Source organism: Barbus barbus, assembly GCF_936440315.1.
Source record: "Barbus barbus genome assembly, chromosome: 42".
NCBI lineage: Eukaryota > Metazoa > Chordata > Actinopteri > Cypriniformes > Cyprinidae > Barbus > Barbus barbus.
In genome coordinates, this window is record NC_136720.1 from 16,617,801 (window position 1) to 16,635,502 (window position 17,702).

General features: G+C 34.3%; 1 protein-coding gene across 2 annotated transcripts in view; it reads right to left on the reverse strand.

Moving 5' to 3' along the window:
• Window positions 1–15,933, reverse strand: part of LOC306861303 (protein shisa-like-1a) — a gene marked incomplete at both ends in the record, with an annotated part of 29,248 nt that extends 13,315 nt beyond the window's left edge. Inside the window, 2 exons of one of the 2 annotated variants that reach the window (XM_079403504.1) lie at window positions 5,738–5,877; window positions 15,708–15,933. In XM_079403504.1, the coding sequence (XP_079259630.1) occupies window positions 5,738–5,804 (67 nt within the window). Of the gene's footprint in view, window positions 1–5,737; window positions 5,878–15,707 lie in introns of those variants that run through there. The other variant, XM_079403503.1, reaches the window with a different exon arrangement.
• Between the last annotated feature and the right edge of the window lie 1,769 nt (window positions 15,934–17,702).

A 17,702-nucleotide genomic window follows, 5' to 3' on the forward strand; every position in this document is an offset into this window, starting at 1 on the left:
ATTTTAATCGATTGTGTGGATTACTTTTGTATTGTGATGTTTTTATCAGATGTTTGGACTCTAATTCTGACGGCACCCATTCAGAGGATGCATTGGTGGGCAAGTGATGTAATGCTACATTTTTCCAAATATATTCTGATGAAGAAACACTCATCTACATCTTGGATGACCTGTGAGTGAATAAAATGTCAGCAATTTTTAATTTAGGGTGGACTATTTTATTATTATTTTTTTTTTAAGTTTTACAGTTATTTCAAGGCAATTATTCTGATTCACAATGAATGAGCAGAGAAGGGGTTCTGGCTTGGAAAAGACTCGCAAGAACTGGAATAGAAACAAGAGCTTTTAATGTTAATTGCCGTGAATCGAAGTTGAATAAGAGAGGCAAAAAATATTATGACTCAGGAAACAATTTAATGTTTGCCGCATTTGACCCCTTGCTAATGACCAAAACTTTCAATTACGTGAGTGCGCAGGCATACAGAGAGCCTGGTAATGATTGGAATAAATCAGCGCTGACAGTAGTGTGGGCCAGAGAGCCCTCCAGTGCCACCTTTGACCCTATAAAGAGCTCAGTATTACAGGGGAAGTTATTTGGCAGTGCTCAGGCTATGTATCCATCAACCAAAAAGTCAGGCAATAAGGCAGGTCTCTCATATTTGGAAAGGGGGAAAAAGAACAAAAGAAAAGGCTGGGGTGTGAAATGAAAACCACCTGTTGGAGATTTTTTTCGCTCTATTTTCCACTGTGGCAGCGGGAGTGTTTAAGTGTTTTTATTTTGGTACGCCACATGATCAGCACCCACTATGGTTTTCTGTGCTGACACGCAACACCTTGGTTCATGCTCATTTCACCAGAAATAAAGTGAGAATGAAATGCGAATGTATGTGCGATGTGCCCAGGCGGACAAACACCTTTCTAACAGGTACCATAACATCAACCCATAAAATCATGTATGGCTGCCTCTTTGAGGGCCGAAGTTTACCACAGAAATCATTTTTGGTGTTTACACTACTGTTCAAAGATTTGGGGTCGATAATTTTTTTTTCTATTGTTAGAAAAGATTTCCATTTCAAATGAATGCTGATTTTTCAAACGTTCTATTTATCAAAAATTCATCACTGTTTTCACAAAAAATATTCAGTTTTATTATCAGCTGTTTTATTATCAGCAATTTTATTATCAGCTGTTTTCAACATTGATAATAAAAAGAAATGTTTCTTGAGCACCGAATCAATATTAGAATGATTTCTGAGGGATCATGTTACACTGAAGACTGGAGTAATGATGCTGAAAATTCAGCTTTGTCATCACAGGAATAAATTACATTTTAAAATCTATTAAAATATAAAACAGCTCATTTAAATTGTAATATTATTTCACAATATTACAGTTTTTAATGTATTTTAATTGTGATTTTATGTCTCACAATGTGGCTTTATGTTTCACAGTGTGACTTTATTTATTATTTTTTAACTTGTTCTCACGATTACCATTTTTATCATGTACTCTAAGGTGGAAACAGGCTTCCATAGCTTAATGTTGGTTTGGCGTTAGTCTCATTAGTAAAATAAATATTTGTAAATAAGTGATGTAATCTTTACTGCCTTCAGCAGTCTGATGACAAATGATGAGAATATTTTAGTCTTCAACAAAATAGATATGCAAAGAGCAACACCATGATTTTTTTTAAATTCATCTTTTTAATTCAGCACAAATGTGTGTTAATGCAATCTGTTAATTAATCCTGAATGAATAAAAACATTGTTCACTTGTTTATTTGTTCATTGAATAATTAAGTCACTTTTAGAGTATAATAACTCCTTTATGCAATAAAACTCAAATGTGTTATCAGTAAATAAACATGGTCATATAAACAACTAGTCAAAAGCAACACTGATTTAATGACTTGTGCTCAGTAAGTGAGAAAAATGTATTCAGTAGCCATTCAGACATAAGTTTTTGATTCACTGAAAAACAACCAAACTGTTGTGTCTGCTGTATGTTTTGTGAATTCCTGGGTTCTATACAAGTGCAAAAGTACAGTGTTTTTTTACGTGTTGGTGGAAGAATGCACATTCAGGAACCGTAAACATAACCAAAAGTCATAAATCATTTAGTTCAGGTGTTTTTTAAACCATAGAACCGGTACCCAGACCTACTTAACACTGAGCTTGGCAAGTGCTCTTCCTCAGACTTCTGCTCTTTCAGATTCAGCTGAGAGAGATATGTCTGAATGCTAAAAAGTGCACCATGACATCTCTTTGCATACAAAAGTCACACAAGACATTTGCTCAGATAAAACCAAAGATAATTACCAAACTCTTTCTTGCTTATTGAAGTGAGCTTAGTCAAGAGAGTCTACTAAATGTTTTAAGGATACTCACGTTACCGTAAATGGATAGGTTTATGACTATTAACCTCAGGGAACGGCAGATTTTGGATGGGGTAGAATGCCTCATGAAGCCAAACACGAGCTGTGTGGAGTCGTAAAGGTGAAAGTTCACCCTCTTGTGGGAGTCAGCATGTGTTTTCTGGCAGAGAGTGCAGATCTACCTGGTTGTGTTTTATAATGACGGTGGACTGTAGCTCTCGCTCATTATAACTAGTTACATGACTGCAAAGAACAATGCATGAAAGAAATATTAAATATTCACAGATGTTTGAATAAGGGTTTTGTTCTCAAGTAACTTTTGGGAAATTGTGTAAGTCTATGTTAGAATTAACATGAACTGCACTCACTGGAGAATGGCAGCAAAATGGTTTAAGAATGACACTGTGCGCCATTTCTCCATGATGTTCAGCCATTAGGTTTGTGGAAAAAAAAAGAACTCTGTTCTCTGCTTCTTGCCATGCTCACTTTGGGGACAGGTTTCGCTTCATTTGAGATATTTATCTCTTCTGTGTCGGGTGAGATATGGCTCAGGAGTTATATAAACATTCTCAAAAGTCTGTGTGTGATACTTCTGGCTCCGCTTGTCTGTTGAAATATCCTGGGGTGAATTCACTAAACAGTCGTGCCACATCAGTGTGCACTAATTTAGCATAAAAACACTCTCAATCCAGTTTAAGCAGATGCTAAATGCATTGAAATGTGACATTTTGAGTAACTTGAAGTTTATTGAAACTAAACCTTTAGACAAAATATGTAATAATAATGATAAAAATGTGTGTATGTATCAAATTTGATAAATTAGCATTTAATGTATTAATCACAACAAAAATATTTTCATTGCATTTACAATCTTTTAAGAATTTTACAATCTTTTAAGAATTTTAAGAATCTTGGTTTAATTGAATTGTTTATAAAGAAAATCTTTGCTTTTTGGCAGTCAAAAACAGCCACAAAATTACATTTATATGTAAATATCAACTTTTATGCAAAAATATATACATAATGCTATTAAATATTTTGGGGTTGGTATGACTTTGAATTTTTTTTTCAAGTCTCACATGCTCACTAAGGCTGCTTTTATTTATAAATAAAACACAGTAACAACAGTAATATTGTGAAGTAAGATTACAATTTAAAATATTTGTTTTAATATATTTAAAAATATAATTTCTTAATATTAATATCATTTAAATTAATTATAAGGGGCAGTCGTGGCCTAATGGATAGAGCATCGGACTTGTAACCTGAAGTTGCGGTTTCTAGTCTCAGGTCTGGCAGGAATAGTCAGTGGGGGAGTGAACAAGCGCTCTCTCCACCTTCAATACCACGACTGAGGTGAGACCCTTGAGCAAGGCACCGAACTCCCGACTGCTTCCCTGGGCACCACAGCATTGGCTACCTACTGCTCCAGGTGTGTGTTCAATACTGTGTGTGTGCACTTGGATGGGTTAAATGCAGAGCACAAATTCCGAGTATGGGTCACCATACTTGGTCACACGTCACTTCAAAATTTATTCCTGTCATGGCAAATCAGATTTTTTGGTCTTTTGAATTTTCAGTATCACATGTTCCTTTAGAAATCATATATATGCTGCTTTAGTGCTCAAGATTTCTTATTATTATCAGTGTTGAAAACAGTTGTGCTGCTGAATATTTTTGTGGAAACCATATAATTTTTTTATTTCTGGATTCTTTGAAAAGAAATGTATTTGAACAACAACAACAACAACAAAAAAAGTAATATTATAAATGTCTGTCACTTTTATCAATATAATGATGCATTTTTGCTGAAAAAAAAAACCCTTTAATAAAAAAAACTGATCCTAAACTTTTGAATTGGAGTGTATATGTATATATATATATATATATATATATATATATATATATATATATATATATATATATATATATCATAGTGGAGCAATGCTGTACAGTCAAATATGCCAGATTGCCGTAGTCTCCTGAATTATCCATAACCTAGCGTTCAAACCTCACTTACAAGATTGGCAATTGCTCTGTGCAAATTGCATTCAGACAATTTTTTGGCCGTGTTTGGGCTGTTACCTGATTTGCATAATTCCTTTAGTGAATCGGGTGCTAAAACAACACAAATAGCATTTGCAAATAAACGACTATCAACAGGCACAATTCATTCTTAGTGAATTCCCCCTGAGTGCGGTACATCTGGCTCCGCTTGTCTTGAAACATTACAGAGCGAGTGAACGGGACTACAAAAAAGGTATTTGTATAAATACAAATTTTTCTCTAAATATTTCTCTCATTCGGTTCTTCTCCCTCTCTTACATCCTGTTACAACAGCATAGTCTTCAGAGCTGGATCCAAACACACTTCTGTCATCGCCCTGGCCTTTAATATAATGGCAGAATCATGCTTGAGGCTTTTGTACTGGCTGTTTGTCTTATGGGAAATGTGGATGTAGGTATTGAATTCATCTGAGGACCATTTGATGAAATGTTTGGCAAGATTCTATTGAGTAGATGAACAGTAGTAGCGGCTTATGCTTTGCATAAAGATTTCCATTTAGTGAGTTTTGCTGGGAGTTAAGTTGAAGAGTGAAAAAAGTAGATTAGATTCATATTGAATTCAGTTGAATGTAAATTGCATGCAAGTTGTTGAACCAGAGGTTTATTAAAAAGTCAGAAAAGACTTTCAGTACAGATGAGATTATTTGTATGTCAAATTTGCCAGAATAAACCATGTATGAACTCCACAGCTTTAAGTATGTGATCGAATCTTCATAATGAAGACAGTGACAATGTTTGCAGGTTTTTATTCCAGGATGGTTATGGATTGATTTTTTTTGGGGGGGATAAAATAAAATAATAATCTGTAAATATATATATATATATATATATATATATATATTTGTGCCATTACCTGACCAAAAATGGCAATTGCTTCTTGGAATTACTACACAAATGGTAAACTAACTTTTTAAGACGTTTCAGTTTATTTTGCACATGCTGGATGGCCCATGAATTGCTTTCAGTGACATCATAGACATTACTTTACCCTCTGCACGTGTTTGATGCTTGTCTAACAAATCACTGCACACTTTGTCGGGCAGAAAGAACAAATAGGCCAGTTTTCAATCTTAAATGACTCATGTCGAGTAATCAGTCCAAATGCAGTCATCAGTAACTGTGAGAAAGTCAAAGTTGAATAAGAGTTTCTACCAAGTCAGATCCTTAAAATTGTGACTCATACTGCAACACGTCCAAGTCATGACTTCTGAGGGCATGTGCCTGACTGAGATTGTGTTCTAATGTAAAATGCAAACCTGCATAGAAAATATGCAATTCCTGTTTGATCTGGTCTTACCTGCAGTGGACAGCAGGATAAAGATGACGGCCAGGGTGTTGAAGGACCAGCGGCCGTTCATGGTCATCTCTCAGCCCTCATGAAGAAAGTCAACACACGCTCATTTCTCACCGCCTGGTGGTCATTTTACTCGGCAAGCTCTGGAAGAAAACACACACACACACACACACACAGAATATACAGGCGTTTAACCTTTATATTCTCTGAACAAGACTTAATAATTCATCATTTACTAACCCTCACTTTGTTGAGTGAACAACTCGTGCATTATTTTAACAAAGACATCTGTTGGGCTTGAGTTACACATGTAATGACTGTTAAGATAGAGCTACGGCTGGTGTTACACCGATCCGTTCATTATTGCTGTCAAAAGGGAACAGTGAGAGATTAATGATGAAGACTTGAGATTTGAGAATATTGATGAGGAGAATCTTGGTTTGAAAAATGCCACACAATACGCGCTCTTGATAAATAGATACAGCATGTTGCAAAGGATTAAATGCGATAATTCCTTATTGATGATTCCGTCCGTGCTTGTCTCTGCATGTGCTCTCTCTGATGAAAAGCACATTTTATAACAGAGCGATATGAATAAAGCTCTCCAGTCCCAACACAACATATCAAATCAAATCTCTCTGTCTAAAGCCTTTTCAAAGCCTCCGTATCCTCCCAGACCCTTGTGCAACTGTCGTGAGACACATAAGAAAAAATGCGCCAAAGAGGGTGTGTTTGGAATAGAATACTAACATACTTGCTACTGCATGCCATGCAGTATAGCTGCATACTTTTTTTTTCGTATTGTATATGGTCAGAGCCATGGCCTTGTGGTTATTACATCATGTGCACAATGTGGGCATGAGCTCAAATCCGGCTTGTGTATTTTTTTTCCACTACTAGTGCAGTTTTTATTTTTTAAAAAGTGCCAAAAAAGAGCATTTTTGCCAAAAACAATGCTTTGTAAAATAAGATAAATAATAGGAAATATATATTTTGGCGATCATACATTAATATTGGTTAATTTAGATACTACAGGTGTATATGTTTTAGATATGAATTTAATAATTAATAATTGTTTAATTATTACAATACATTTTTAAAGTAAATATCAAATTATGAATGTTTAATTGTCAAATATTTAGATTTTGTATCATTAATTTATTTTAATTGATTATTTTTTATTTTAATTTATTTAATTTATTGAATTGAAATTTGTTTTCCCATTAGATATAGCCAAATGGAAAATGTTCTAATGTTTGGCAGTCAATCAATCAATCAATCAATCAATCAATCAATCAATCAATCAATCATATTAAGTTCTGGTTTATGTTATTGCTTCATGTGGGCAACATTTGAAATTTTCTAATATTTTCGTGTGTGTGTGTGTTCTATTTATATTAATATTGATTAAATGTTATATATTTATTAGAATAATTGTGATTAATTTATAAACTATAATGCTCAATAAATATTTACTTTAATGGATAATTAATTAATTTAATATTAATTTAATAATCAAATTTAATATATATATATATATATTTTTTAAATCACTTGATTTATTAAATTTGGATTTGCAAGTGCAGTCAAAAAACCTAAAATAAATACATACATACATAAATAGATAAAGTCACTATCATTTATGGTCTATTTGTCATTGTCTGCCTGTAGTGTAGTTAAATATAAAGACAAGTCAAGCATATTGTATTCTGGAACACTCTATCCTGGCACATTTTGTCAAATGTTGTAGGTCATCCAGGCTTCCCATGCATACAGAAACTTCACATACTGTGCACAGCATGTGTTCTTCATGATTCAAAATTAGTGAAAGCAGTATGCTATACAGTACCTAGAGACTAGCAATGGACGCTGAAAGGGGCCAACAGGAGGACCACATGGAATAGATGCATCTGACCTAGCTAAGACAGAGATCTTCATTCAGGAAGTGAGGAAATATGTTCCCTAAGCACAACCACTAAATGGAGCTGCACTGCATTATGCATACATTGGACAAAAGGGGTTTGAATTCCTTGAATTATTACATGTGTAACTCAAGCCCAACAGATGTCTTTGTTGAAATAATGCACGCGTTGTTCACTCTATTCCATTTCATGTTGGAACAACATGAGGGTTAGTAAATGATGACTGAATTATTAAGTCTTGCTCAGAGAATATAAAGGTTAAACACCTGTATATTGTGTGATTCCTGGGCACCACAATTTCTCAGGACTTGAAGTGGGACAATCACATTGAGTCCATTGTGAAAAAGGCCCAGCAGAGGTTGTACTTTATTCGCCAGCTGAGGAAGTTCAACTTGCCACAGGACTTGCTGAAACAGTTCTACTCCGCTATCACTGAATCCATCCTCTGCACTTCAATAACTGTCTGGTTCAGTTCAGCTACCAAATCTGACCTCAGAAGACTACAGAAGGTAGTTCGGACTGCTGAGCGAATCATTGGTACAACCCTCCCCACTCTCCAAGAACTGTACTTATCCAGAGTGAGCAAAAGGGCTGGTAAAATCACTCTGGACCCCTCACATCCAGCACACTCCCTCTTTGAACTGTTACCGTCTGGTCGACGTTACAGAGCTCTGAGCACTAGAACGACCAGACACAGGAACAGTTTCTTCCCTCAGGCAATCCATCTCATGAACACTTGAAACTAAACATGGAACACACAACTCTTTTTTGCTGTTTTGCACATTGCCTATTTGTATATTTGTATATTATTCTTTTATTATCTGTGTCCTGTCCTGTTGCTGTCTTTCTGTTGCACCGTGGAGCTTCTGTCACTACAACAAATTCCTTGTGTGTAAACATACCTGGCCAATAAAGCTCATTCTGATTCTGAATATGTGTGTGTGTGTGTCTCTCCAGATATATATTTATCATTAATCTTTCTTATCTTTCTCTCTGTGTTTATACAGCAGTCAGCATGTCTGTATTTGGTTTACAGCTACACTCGCTCAAAGCTGGCCGTCTGTCATAACACGTCACCATGCCAATCCGCCTCTGTCACCCATACAGGCCTCTGAATGGCTTGTTGGCAGTGAGAAACACTCCCTTTTGCCAACATGAAGAAACCAAACCACACACACACACACACGCACCAGAAGCTAATAACGTGTATCAATATGCATTCATATTCGGATAGGCCTATGGCACAGATAAACACACCCTAAAATATTAGCTTCCAGACATATCTATTTGATTTCAAATCCTCCTGGTAACAGATAAGGTATGTTTGTTTGTATCCAGTGTGGAAATAATCAATAATCAACACTGTGTGTTATTATATATTGCCTCATGTTTTTACAGAAATCGTATATTACTGTGCAGTTACAGAATCATATTGCGCAAAAAAACACCCTTGAGTCTCAACAATCAGATTTCCCTCTTTTTCTGAATTACAAATGAGGTAATGATTGTTTACTCAGTCATTATGCCTTAAGTCAAAGCTGATATCTTCATATCTTAATCGTATAAAGAAAGCAGCTCTGTTTGTGTTTATTGTTGCTTTAATACTCCACTGAGGTCTGAGGAGATACCGAACATCTGCTGTTTGAAACCAAAGTTGCACTTTTATATGCTAAAATCATAAAACAAAAAACATACAGTGAAAAAAAATCATTGTTGCACATGCAAACAGCTTTAGTGTTACCGCGGAAACTCAGAGACATTCAGAAAGTATGTGAACAATAAATGGACAGTTTAGCCAAAAATGAAAATGACGTCATGGCGTTCCAAACCAGTATGCCTTTTTCTTTTTGTAACACAGAAAATATATTTTGAAGACTGTTTCAAGACTGTTTTGTCCACAGGAAAAGTCTGTGGAGTTTTGTATAGTAAAAACAAGACAAAACAAACAATGACAACAACAATAGAAGACTAAAATGTTTTTCAGAATTGTTTTTAAATTCTGCTTTGTAAATAAGAAAATTAATATTAAATGTTTATATACAATATTAATATCTATTCATTTATATATAATATATTAATATTGGTTTAAATATTATACATACATATGCATATTTAAAATATGATATACGTAAAAATAATTATGAATATAATATTATTTAATAAATTAAAATGATTCATTTGATTTTAATAATCATACATTTAAAGTATATTAATGAATAATAATGTATTTATTATATATATGATATTACTTTAATAATTATAAATTGTATAATAATGTAATTATGAATTTATTAATGTAATATTGAATAATTTTATTAATTTATTAATCATCATTCATTATTTTTTTCAAAAGAAGATATTTTGAAGAATGTTAAGCTGTTTTTTCATACAGTGAAAATCAGTTTCTCGAAATATCTTATTTTTATTCTGCTTTGTAAAATTAATATTACATATGTTTTATATATAATATTAATATATTCAATCATCAATATATATCAATATATCAATTCATTTCTAATATATTAATATTGATTTAAATAGTATACATAATATGTATATATATATATACACATATTTTAAATATGATGATACTTAATGTATTAAAATATTATGTAATAAATACTAATTATTAATTTAATTGAATAATTATATAAAAATGTATATTATACTAATAAATAATAATATATTTATTAACTGTATATATGATATTACAATAAAAAATAAATCAATAAAAAATTTAAATAAATAAATAATAATAAACCTATTTTTCAAAATATTTTCTTATAATTCTTCTTTATAAAGCAAGATTTTAAAAACATCATCTTTTGGTATCAGTTGTAGTAATCAGAATGGCTCCTGCTTTGCAGGTGAAATTCTGTGATTTCCACCATTTAAACCTTAAAGGTTTTAGTATTTTCAGCAAAACTGAAAACAAAGAAAGATACATTGTGTTCCTCATGGATGAGTCCCTCAGAAACAGAAGTGTGGTACATATGGCTCTGAAATCTCTGACATTTGTGTCCAAATCTACTAGCAGTGGCTCTCCTGGCAGTACATCACATAGCGCTTCACAGAAGCACAGAAGAGTGTGAAGGACTTTCTTCTCCCAGAGCTACACTACATTGTGTTTATCTATCCCCTCCAGACTCTTGTGCATGTGTGAGAATGTAGGAGAGAATGGGAGACGCTCCTGTTGTCTTTGAGCAAACGAGAAATCACAAAATTCTCCTTGAGCTGTGCTGAAGTCATTGTTCCTCTCTGAAGATCAATTAATATTTATATTCATATGCTCCTCCACACACCCGCTGCCTCTGACTATGGAATAATAGAGTAGCTACTTACTAATTGTTTGTGAATGTTCTGTTGCTTGTTCATTTTTTATTACAGAATGCTTTGTAAACTAATGTCAGTTTAGAGGGAAACAATGCCAGATTGTGAGAAGATTCAACATCATTCTTTGAGACAAGTTCCTTTCTGTTCTTTTGGTTTCAAGGGGAGATTTTGACAGAATTGGGTAGAAGAGGTCTGTAATACCTGAAGAGAGGTATCCGTTACCATTCCCATTCATCTCAGTGGCAGCTTTTGGTGCAGGACTCCCAGAAGTAGTAGACAGGTAAAAATATACAACAAAGAATATATATATATATATATATATATATATATATATATGCTACTTGCACAGCATACATTTCTACTTTTTAATGTCCGTCTATGGAGAAAGATGCTTTTTTTTGTTCACAAAATGCTATTGGCAGCTGCTAACTGGATCATGCTTACTAGCCAAACTTGCGTAAAGCAGCTAATATGACTGGACAGACTCTATAGACATTCCCTTTAAAGGAAAATTAATGTGAAAGTAATACTATATTCAAACGTCAGTCACTACATCATGATTTTGGATTGTTTTGCTCGTTAAATCTGACTGATATTCTCTGAGGCCTCTGAAATGTGCATGAGACGGATCTGGCGCGGAAAAAGAGCAGAGCTTTACAGAGCTCAACGCTCACTATGCGACCACATTATTCATATTCAAAAGCACCGCAGGACCAAATGCAAAGTGATACAGAATTTCAAAAATGCTTTCTGCCTGGCAATTTGAAACTGCAAAAAAAACGTACACTATCACTCTAGCAACTTTACTGTGAAAATATAAAGTCAACTGTCAGCTTAAGAAAAAAAGTCAATTTTAGTAAATGCAAATCTATGAGGGTAATGGAAAAATTATTTTCCAAAATGTCAGATTTGTACTTTTATGCATTTGGTAGTCTAAAAAAAAACTAAAATCTAGATTGCGTCCAGGGATTAATGTGTTGGGATGAATTGAGAATGTGTGCTGAGGAGAGGGAAGGGTACATTTAGATAACATGAACTAACGTCATTAGCACTGCAGATGGTACAGTCTGTTCTCTGCTCATCCCCATAGTTACCATCAATACCCCTTACCAAAAATCACAAAGAATGGCACAGGGATAAGCATCTAACACCTTCAAAAACCTGAAAATCAGGGAAGTCTGGGAACAGTATGGCCATAAACAACAACAGCAACAATAATACAATGTATTATGATTATGATGATGGCGATTATTATTATTATTATTGACATTACATATGTTATCATGAGCCTTTTAAAGAAATTATTAAAAAATCTAATAACAGAATACTATTTTTAAATCTTATTAAAATATAATTTGTCTATAATAAAAGTAAAACTAAACATGACAAATATCATAATTAATAAATTAATAATAATAATAATGATGATACTTTTTTATCTTTTTATTTATTTATAATGTAATAATTCGTTTTTATTATTATACTAATAAAATAACTATTGTTGCTGTTTTATTACTAAATTAAAATGTGTTTTATTATTATTAAATATTATTATTTTTGTATTATTTAAATGTTTTGTCTGTATTAATAATAAAACTATACTTTAAACAATTTTATTATAAATTGGCCCATTGGTGGAAACCATCCTAAAAATGTGAGCATAGGGAGAATATGGTCATAAATTGGTTGTTTTACTATGACCTGCTTTTGATCCTACATTTTTCAGTCTGAAAGGTTGACTGCACTGATTGTCCATTTAAGTGAGAGATAAACAGCAAATAGCTTTTATATCCCCACTTCCTCTGTCCATTTACCCAGTTCTCTGTCCAATTCAGCCCTCTATTGTTATCCGTTGCTGTGTTACTAAAGAGCTCTTTTATTGCTTCTCCGTGTCAGTTTTCTGCTGAAATGTGAGTATGATGGAGAAAGGCTTATTCATTAAACACATTAACACAAATTGTCTTTAAGCGACTCAGGTGGCTCTGTGTACATCGTGAACCCGAGGGAAGAGTTACCTGCAGTGTGATCGACTGCTGTTAGCTTTAAGCTATTACTGCCTCAGGCGGATTGGTGTTTAAAGCAGAGCATCAGGTGTAAGACTTGGACAGACTCAGAGAAATTAGAAGATTTTTGCCTTTCAAGTCATGTATTCAAAGCAAACTGGTCAGAGACATCCAGAGCGGGTTGTTTGTAATTGAGAAGAATCTCTTTTTCTCTCTGTCTCTGTGAAAGGCAGATAACCAATGCTGCTGGGGCAAAAGGGGCTGAAATATGGCTCTCATTAATACTAGCCCCTTTGTTCTCCTCCTAAATGTATTTCTCACCTCAGAGAGATGACGTGTCGAGACTAAAATTAGGAGCCTAAATTTGGCTTCTGATTCCGAGAGAACATTTCCTAGACAGTGTTTCCTAAAGGTTTGAGAATAAATAATAATGCCACATTTCTGAATTTAAACTTTAGTATTTCAAAAGCCTTTAACCCCATGCTGGTAATCCAGGTTGAAAAAAAAAAAAAAAATAGTGAAGTGACATACTGCCAAGTATGGTGACCCATACTCGGAATTCGTGCTCTGCATTTAACCCATCCAACGTGCACACACACAGCAGTGAACACACACACACCGTGAACACACACCCGGAGCAGTGGGCAGCCATTTATGCTGCGGCGCCCGGGGAGCAGTTGGGGGTTCGGTGCCTTGCTCAAGGGCACCTCAGTCGTGGTATTGAGGGTGGAGAGAGCGCTGGACATTCACTCCCCCCACCTACAAGCCTTTGGATTACGAGTCCGACTCTCTAACCATTAGGCCACGACTTCCCCCTTTAACCATTCCCGACTTCCCCTCTCTAACCATTAGGCCACGACTTTTGTTGAGTAACAAAAGCTGAATCCGCCGTGACTCACCTGGGCTATTAAAGATAGCTGCTATTAAAGATCAACAATTGATATTTAATATTATGACTTTATGAAGTACTTGATTCCGATTGGTCAGTCACAGCATTCAGCAGATATTTCCTAATATATGCTGTTGTCCATGGCAGTGCTATCAGACAGCACATCTGGGTAACTGAACATCACTGACTGTATAGTGCAGGGTTGTTATTGTAACAAAAAATTGTATTATAGTATTATTTATATTTATAGTATATATTTATAGTATATAAATATTAGATGGAAAACTTAAGTGAAAATTAAAACTTTTACCTTAAGCAACTAACTGGAAACGTTTTAAGTACTACAATTACTAAAAATGAAATAAAAAGCTAAATAGAAATATTGTAAAAAAAAAAAATAATTAAAAATTGTGTAAAAATAATAACAAACGTGAAAAAAATGACAATATCAAATATTAACTAATTCAAAATTTTTATAAATATTAGGCCCTATAATATAACATAATATAACAACATAACATAACATAATTTAATAATGCTGCTGTAGTGAGAAAGACCTCAGAGGTCTTCAGTAATAATATTACTGTAATATTATTATTATTATTATATTGTTCTTTTTGTTTTGTCTTCTTTATTATTAAATGCATTTTATCTACATAATATACAAGTATGATAATGAAATATAATATAGCATTAATTTATATCCAATTATATATATATATATATATATATATATATATATATATATATATATATATATATATATATATATATATATATATATAAATATCCACAAATAGTAATATAATTAATATTTCATTTCAAGTATGTCTCACCCGCTCTGTTTTTTTATAAAGACTAAATTATAATCTATTTGAAGAATTTGTATTATTTAGATTTAAAACATTTGAAAATGATTAAAAACTATTTAAATACATAGAAATACATTTAAAAAAGAAAATATAAAAACAAAATTATTTACCACAAAAATTTATTTTAATTATTAAAATTAATAATTCGAACCCAAACCCAGAAACAGTAGTATATTCTGGTCGTGTTGACACTAGATGCGTCTGATCAAGCTGTGAGGGTTTCTGACAGCATGCTGTGGCACTCTATAAAAACCAGCTCGAGGGCTCCGTCCAAAATCACTCATCACTGCTCAGCTGAGGACGCATTCTGATAAACTAAAGTATGCTTGAGTACACCAACTGACATCCCAACCTCTCACAGACAAACGAGCGGTCAAACACACGCAGACTCGCACACAGTCTGAGAAATAACAGAGGTGAGGAACCCAATTAGTAGTTGTGAAGCGCTGCTGGGATGCTTCTGTCATCTACAAATACACACAGAGGCTGATTGGATGCCCATCTGCTGTTGACAAAGACAAGTTCATTACATTTCCCCATGATCCCTTGTATAAACAAGAAACTCGCTTGTTTCCAAGTTATCATCTCTCTAGATGTTCCCTTTCCTGTGCCGAGCAAAAGGAAAATTCAGACACTCAAGAAACACAAATCATTAGCAGTTCCTCTTTAACCTGTCTAATTATCTAAAGCTTGAAGCCCTGATGTATTGTTATCCTGTGACCAAACATATCCGTTCCCACAATATTCCACATTAGCTCAAAACAGTCAACCTCTTCACCCAATCAATGCTCAGAAATATCAATAACGTACCGCAACTTGCCTGTGAGGTCAATAAAACCAAAAAGGTCTGTTCCAAGTTCAGCACATGTGAGTTAAACATTTGGCTGCGCTTTTGAAAACAGAAAGAAAAAGTGCACGTTTTTTCGTTAATGAGAAACAGAGAGTCAGTCTTACCTCTTTCTGTGTCTCTTTCTCTCTTGTGGAGCCAGTTTTCCTGATGTTACAGCATGCTGAATGAGGGTCTCTGATGGAGAACGGCACACACACACAGGTACACAATCATCCTGCTGTTTCCACTGGGCGTTCAGCCTGTCATCTGAAAGAGAAGATGAACGGAGGTAAAGGAGAGGAGAGGAAACACGCACTTCTGCCCTCTACCTTCCATGCGCTGGGACCCTGCACTTAAACTGAGCGCAGACAGAGCGAGTTAGAGAGTGAGAGGAAGAGGGAGGGAGGTGTGTGTGTGTGTGTGGGTTAGGTTCTGCTTATATTGAAAGGATAGTAAAACCTGAAATCACCTACATAGTGTAGAGCAGTCAAAGGTTCATGTCCATGAAAAAAAAAGCAAAATTAAAAAATGCTGAAAATATTTTAAATTCTTGAAGTACACCACACCACCAATTCATTTAAATAGTATACCATTTTAATATTCAGCGATAACTTTAAAAAAAAAATGTATTGGTGCTAACCTGAATTGTACAATTGGAGCATCGCTCCTGATAGATAGATAGATAGATAGATAGATAGATAGATAGATAGATAGATAGATAGATAGATAGATAGATAGATAGATAGATAGATAGATAGATAGAAACATGATTTAAACACCTATGCGTGTGTTTGTGAGTGGGTGAATGCTGCTGAATCTGTGCATGTGTGTGTGTGTGTGTGTGTGAGAGAGAGAGAGAGAGAAAGAGAGAGCGAGAGAGAGAGTGAGTGGGTGAGTTCTTCAACATGTGTAGCAGGATCTGGAAATAGTCCAACAGTTGAAGGCAGAAGGTCAGTATTGGCTCACTAATGAGGGATGGTCTGGGTGTGATTCTGACAGCTTGCTAGAGCTCAATCAACCAGTCTTTCTCAAACACACACACACACAATTCTCCTCCTTGGTGTAGCTCAAAATCATCTGTTCCATGGACGAAGATCTTCCCTTCCTGATAGAAAAAGGAGAAAGAGAGCGAGATGAATTGCATGTGTGTGCGTGAGGTCAAGATCTTTCTGTCCTCATATGAACCAAGTGAGAACATTCAAAACCCAACAGTAATACAGTTCAGTTCAGCTCTCTCAGTTGTAAAGCATCAGTATCGCATTTATTCTGCTTGATCTCTGTGTGAAGCTGGAATATGAAACAGAAGCTTAAGAGCTAGAAAGGTCATAAATGATTGGCTACAAAAAGGAAGGTGAACATTGGTCATTGCAGGATAATGGAAGATGGTTAGATTTATACATTCAGGTAACATATGTTAAATATTTAGTAAAGATATAAAAATGTGTGCACATCATTGCCCACACTCCCAAACCCAGAATGAAATTGCTCTTTTTAGATGCCATTTGAGGACTCGTCTTAGTATCTTAGGCTGAGCTGCAGCGAAACAAGAAACGTATGTTTCTCTTAAAATCAAAAGAACATCATGAATATATCTTTATTCACATAGATGCTAAAATAATCATTTAGACTTTATGGGAACACAATGGCTCGATCCAGGTTTGGAGATTACAAATGAATTTGTGAGGTCAGTCTAAAAAAAGCAAGGAAAAAATTCAACTTTTCACAATGTCCTCTAATAACAGGAAAGATTAAACTGTTACTGTTTCTAATTTTCCATCTGTTTGTGTTCGAAAAACATGAAAGGTACTGTCAGTTACCATTGATTTATTATTCAAATTAATAGCACAAAACAGATTTTTTTTCAACCAAGGCTCATTGAAAAAACATCCCAACTGCAGTTTCTAACTGAACTGAACACTATAGTGGTAGTTAAACACAACAACTTTTAATCCTTTTCACACAAATTATGATTAGTGCAGATTATCAATAAATAAAAACCTATTTAACGTGGTTCCTTGAACAAAAATATGCAATGACCTCAACACACTTTTATCACAGTGTATGATTTGTAAATACATTTTGATGTTTGCGTCAAATAAACAGATCCAAATGTATGGCTT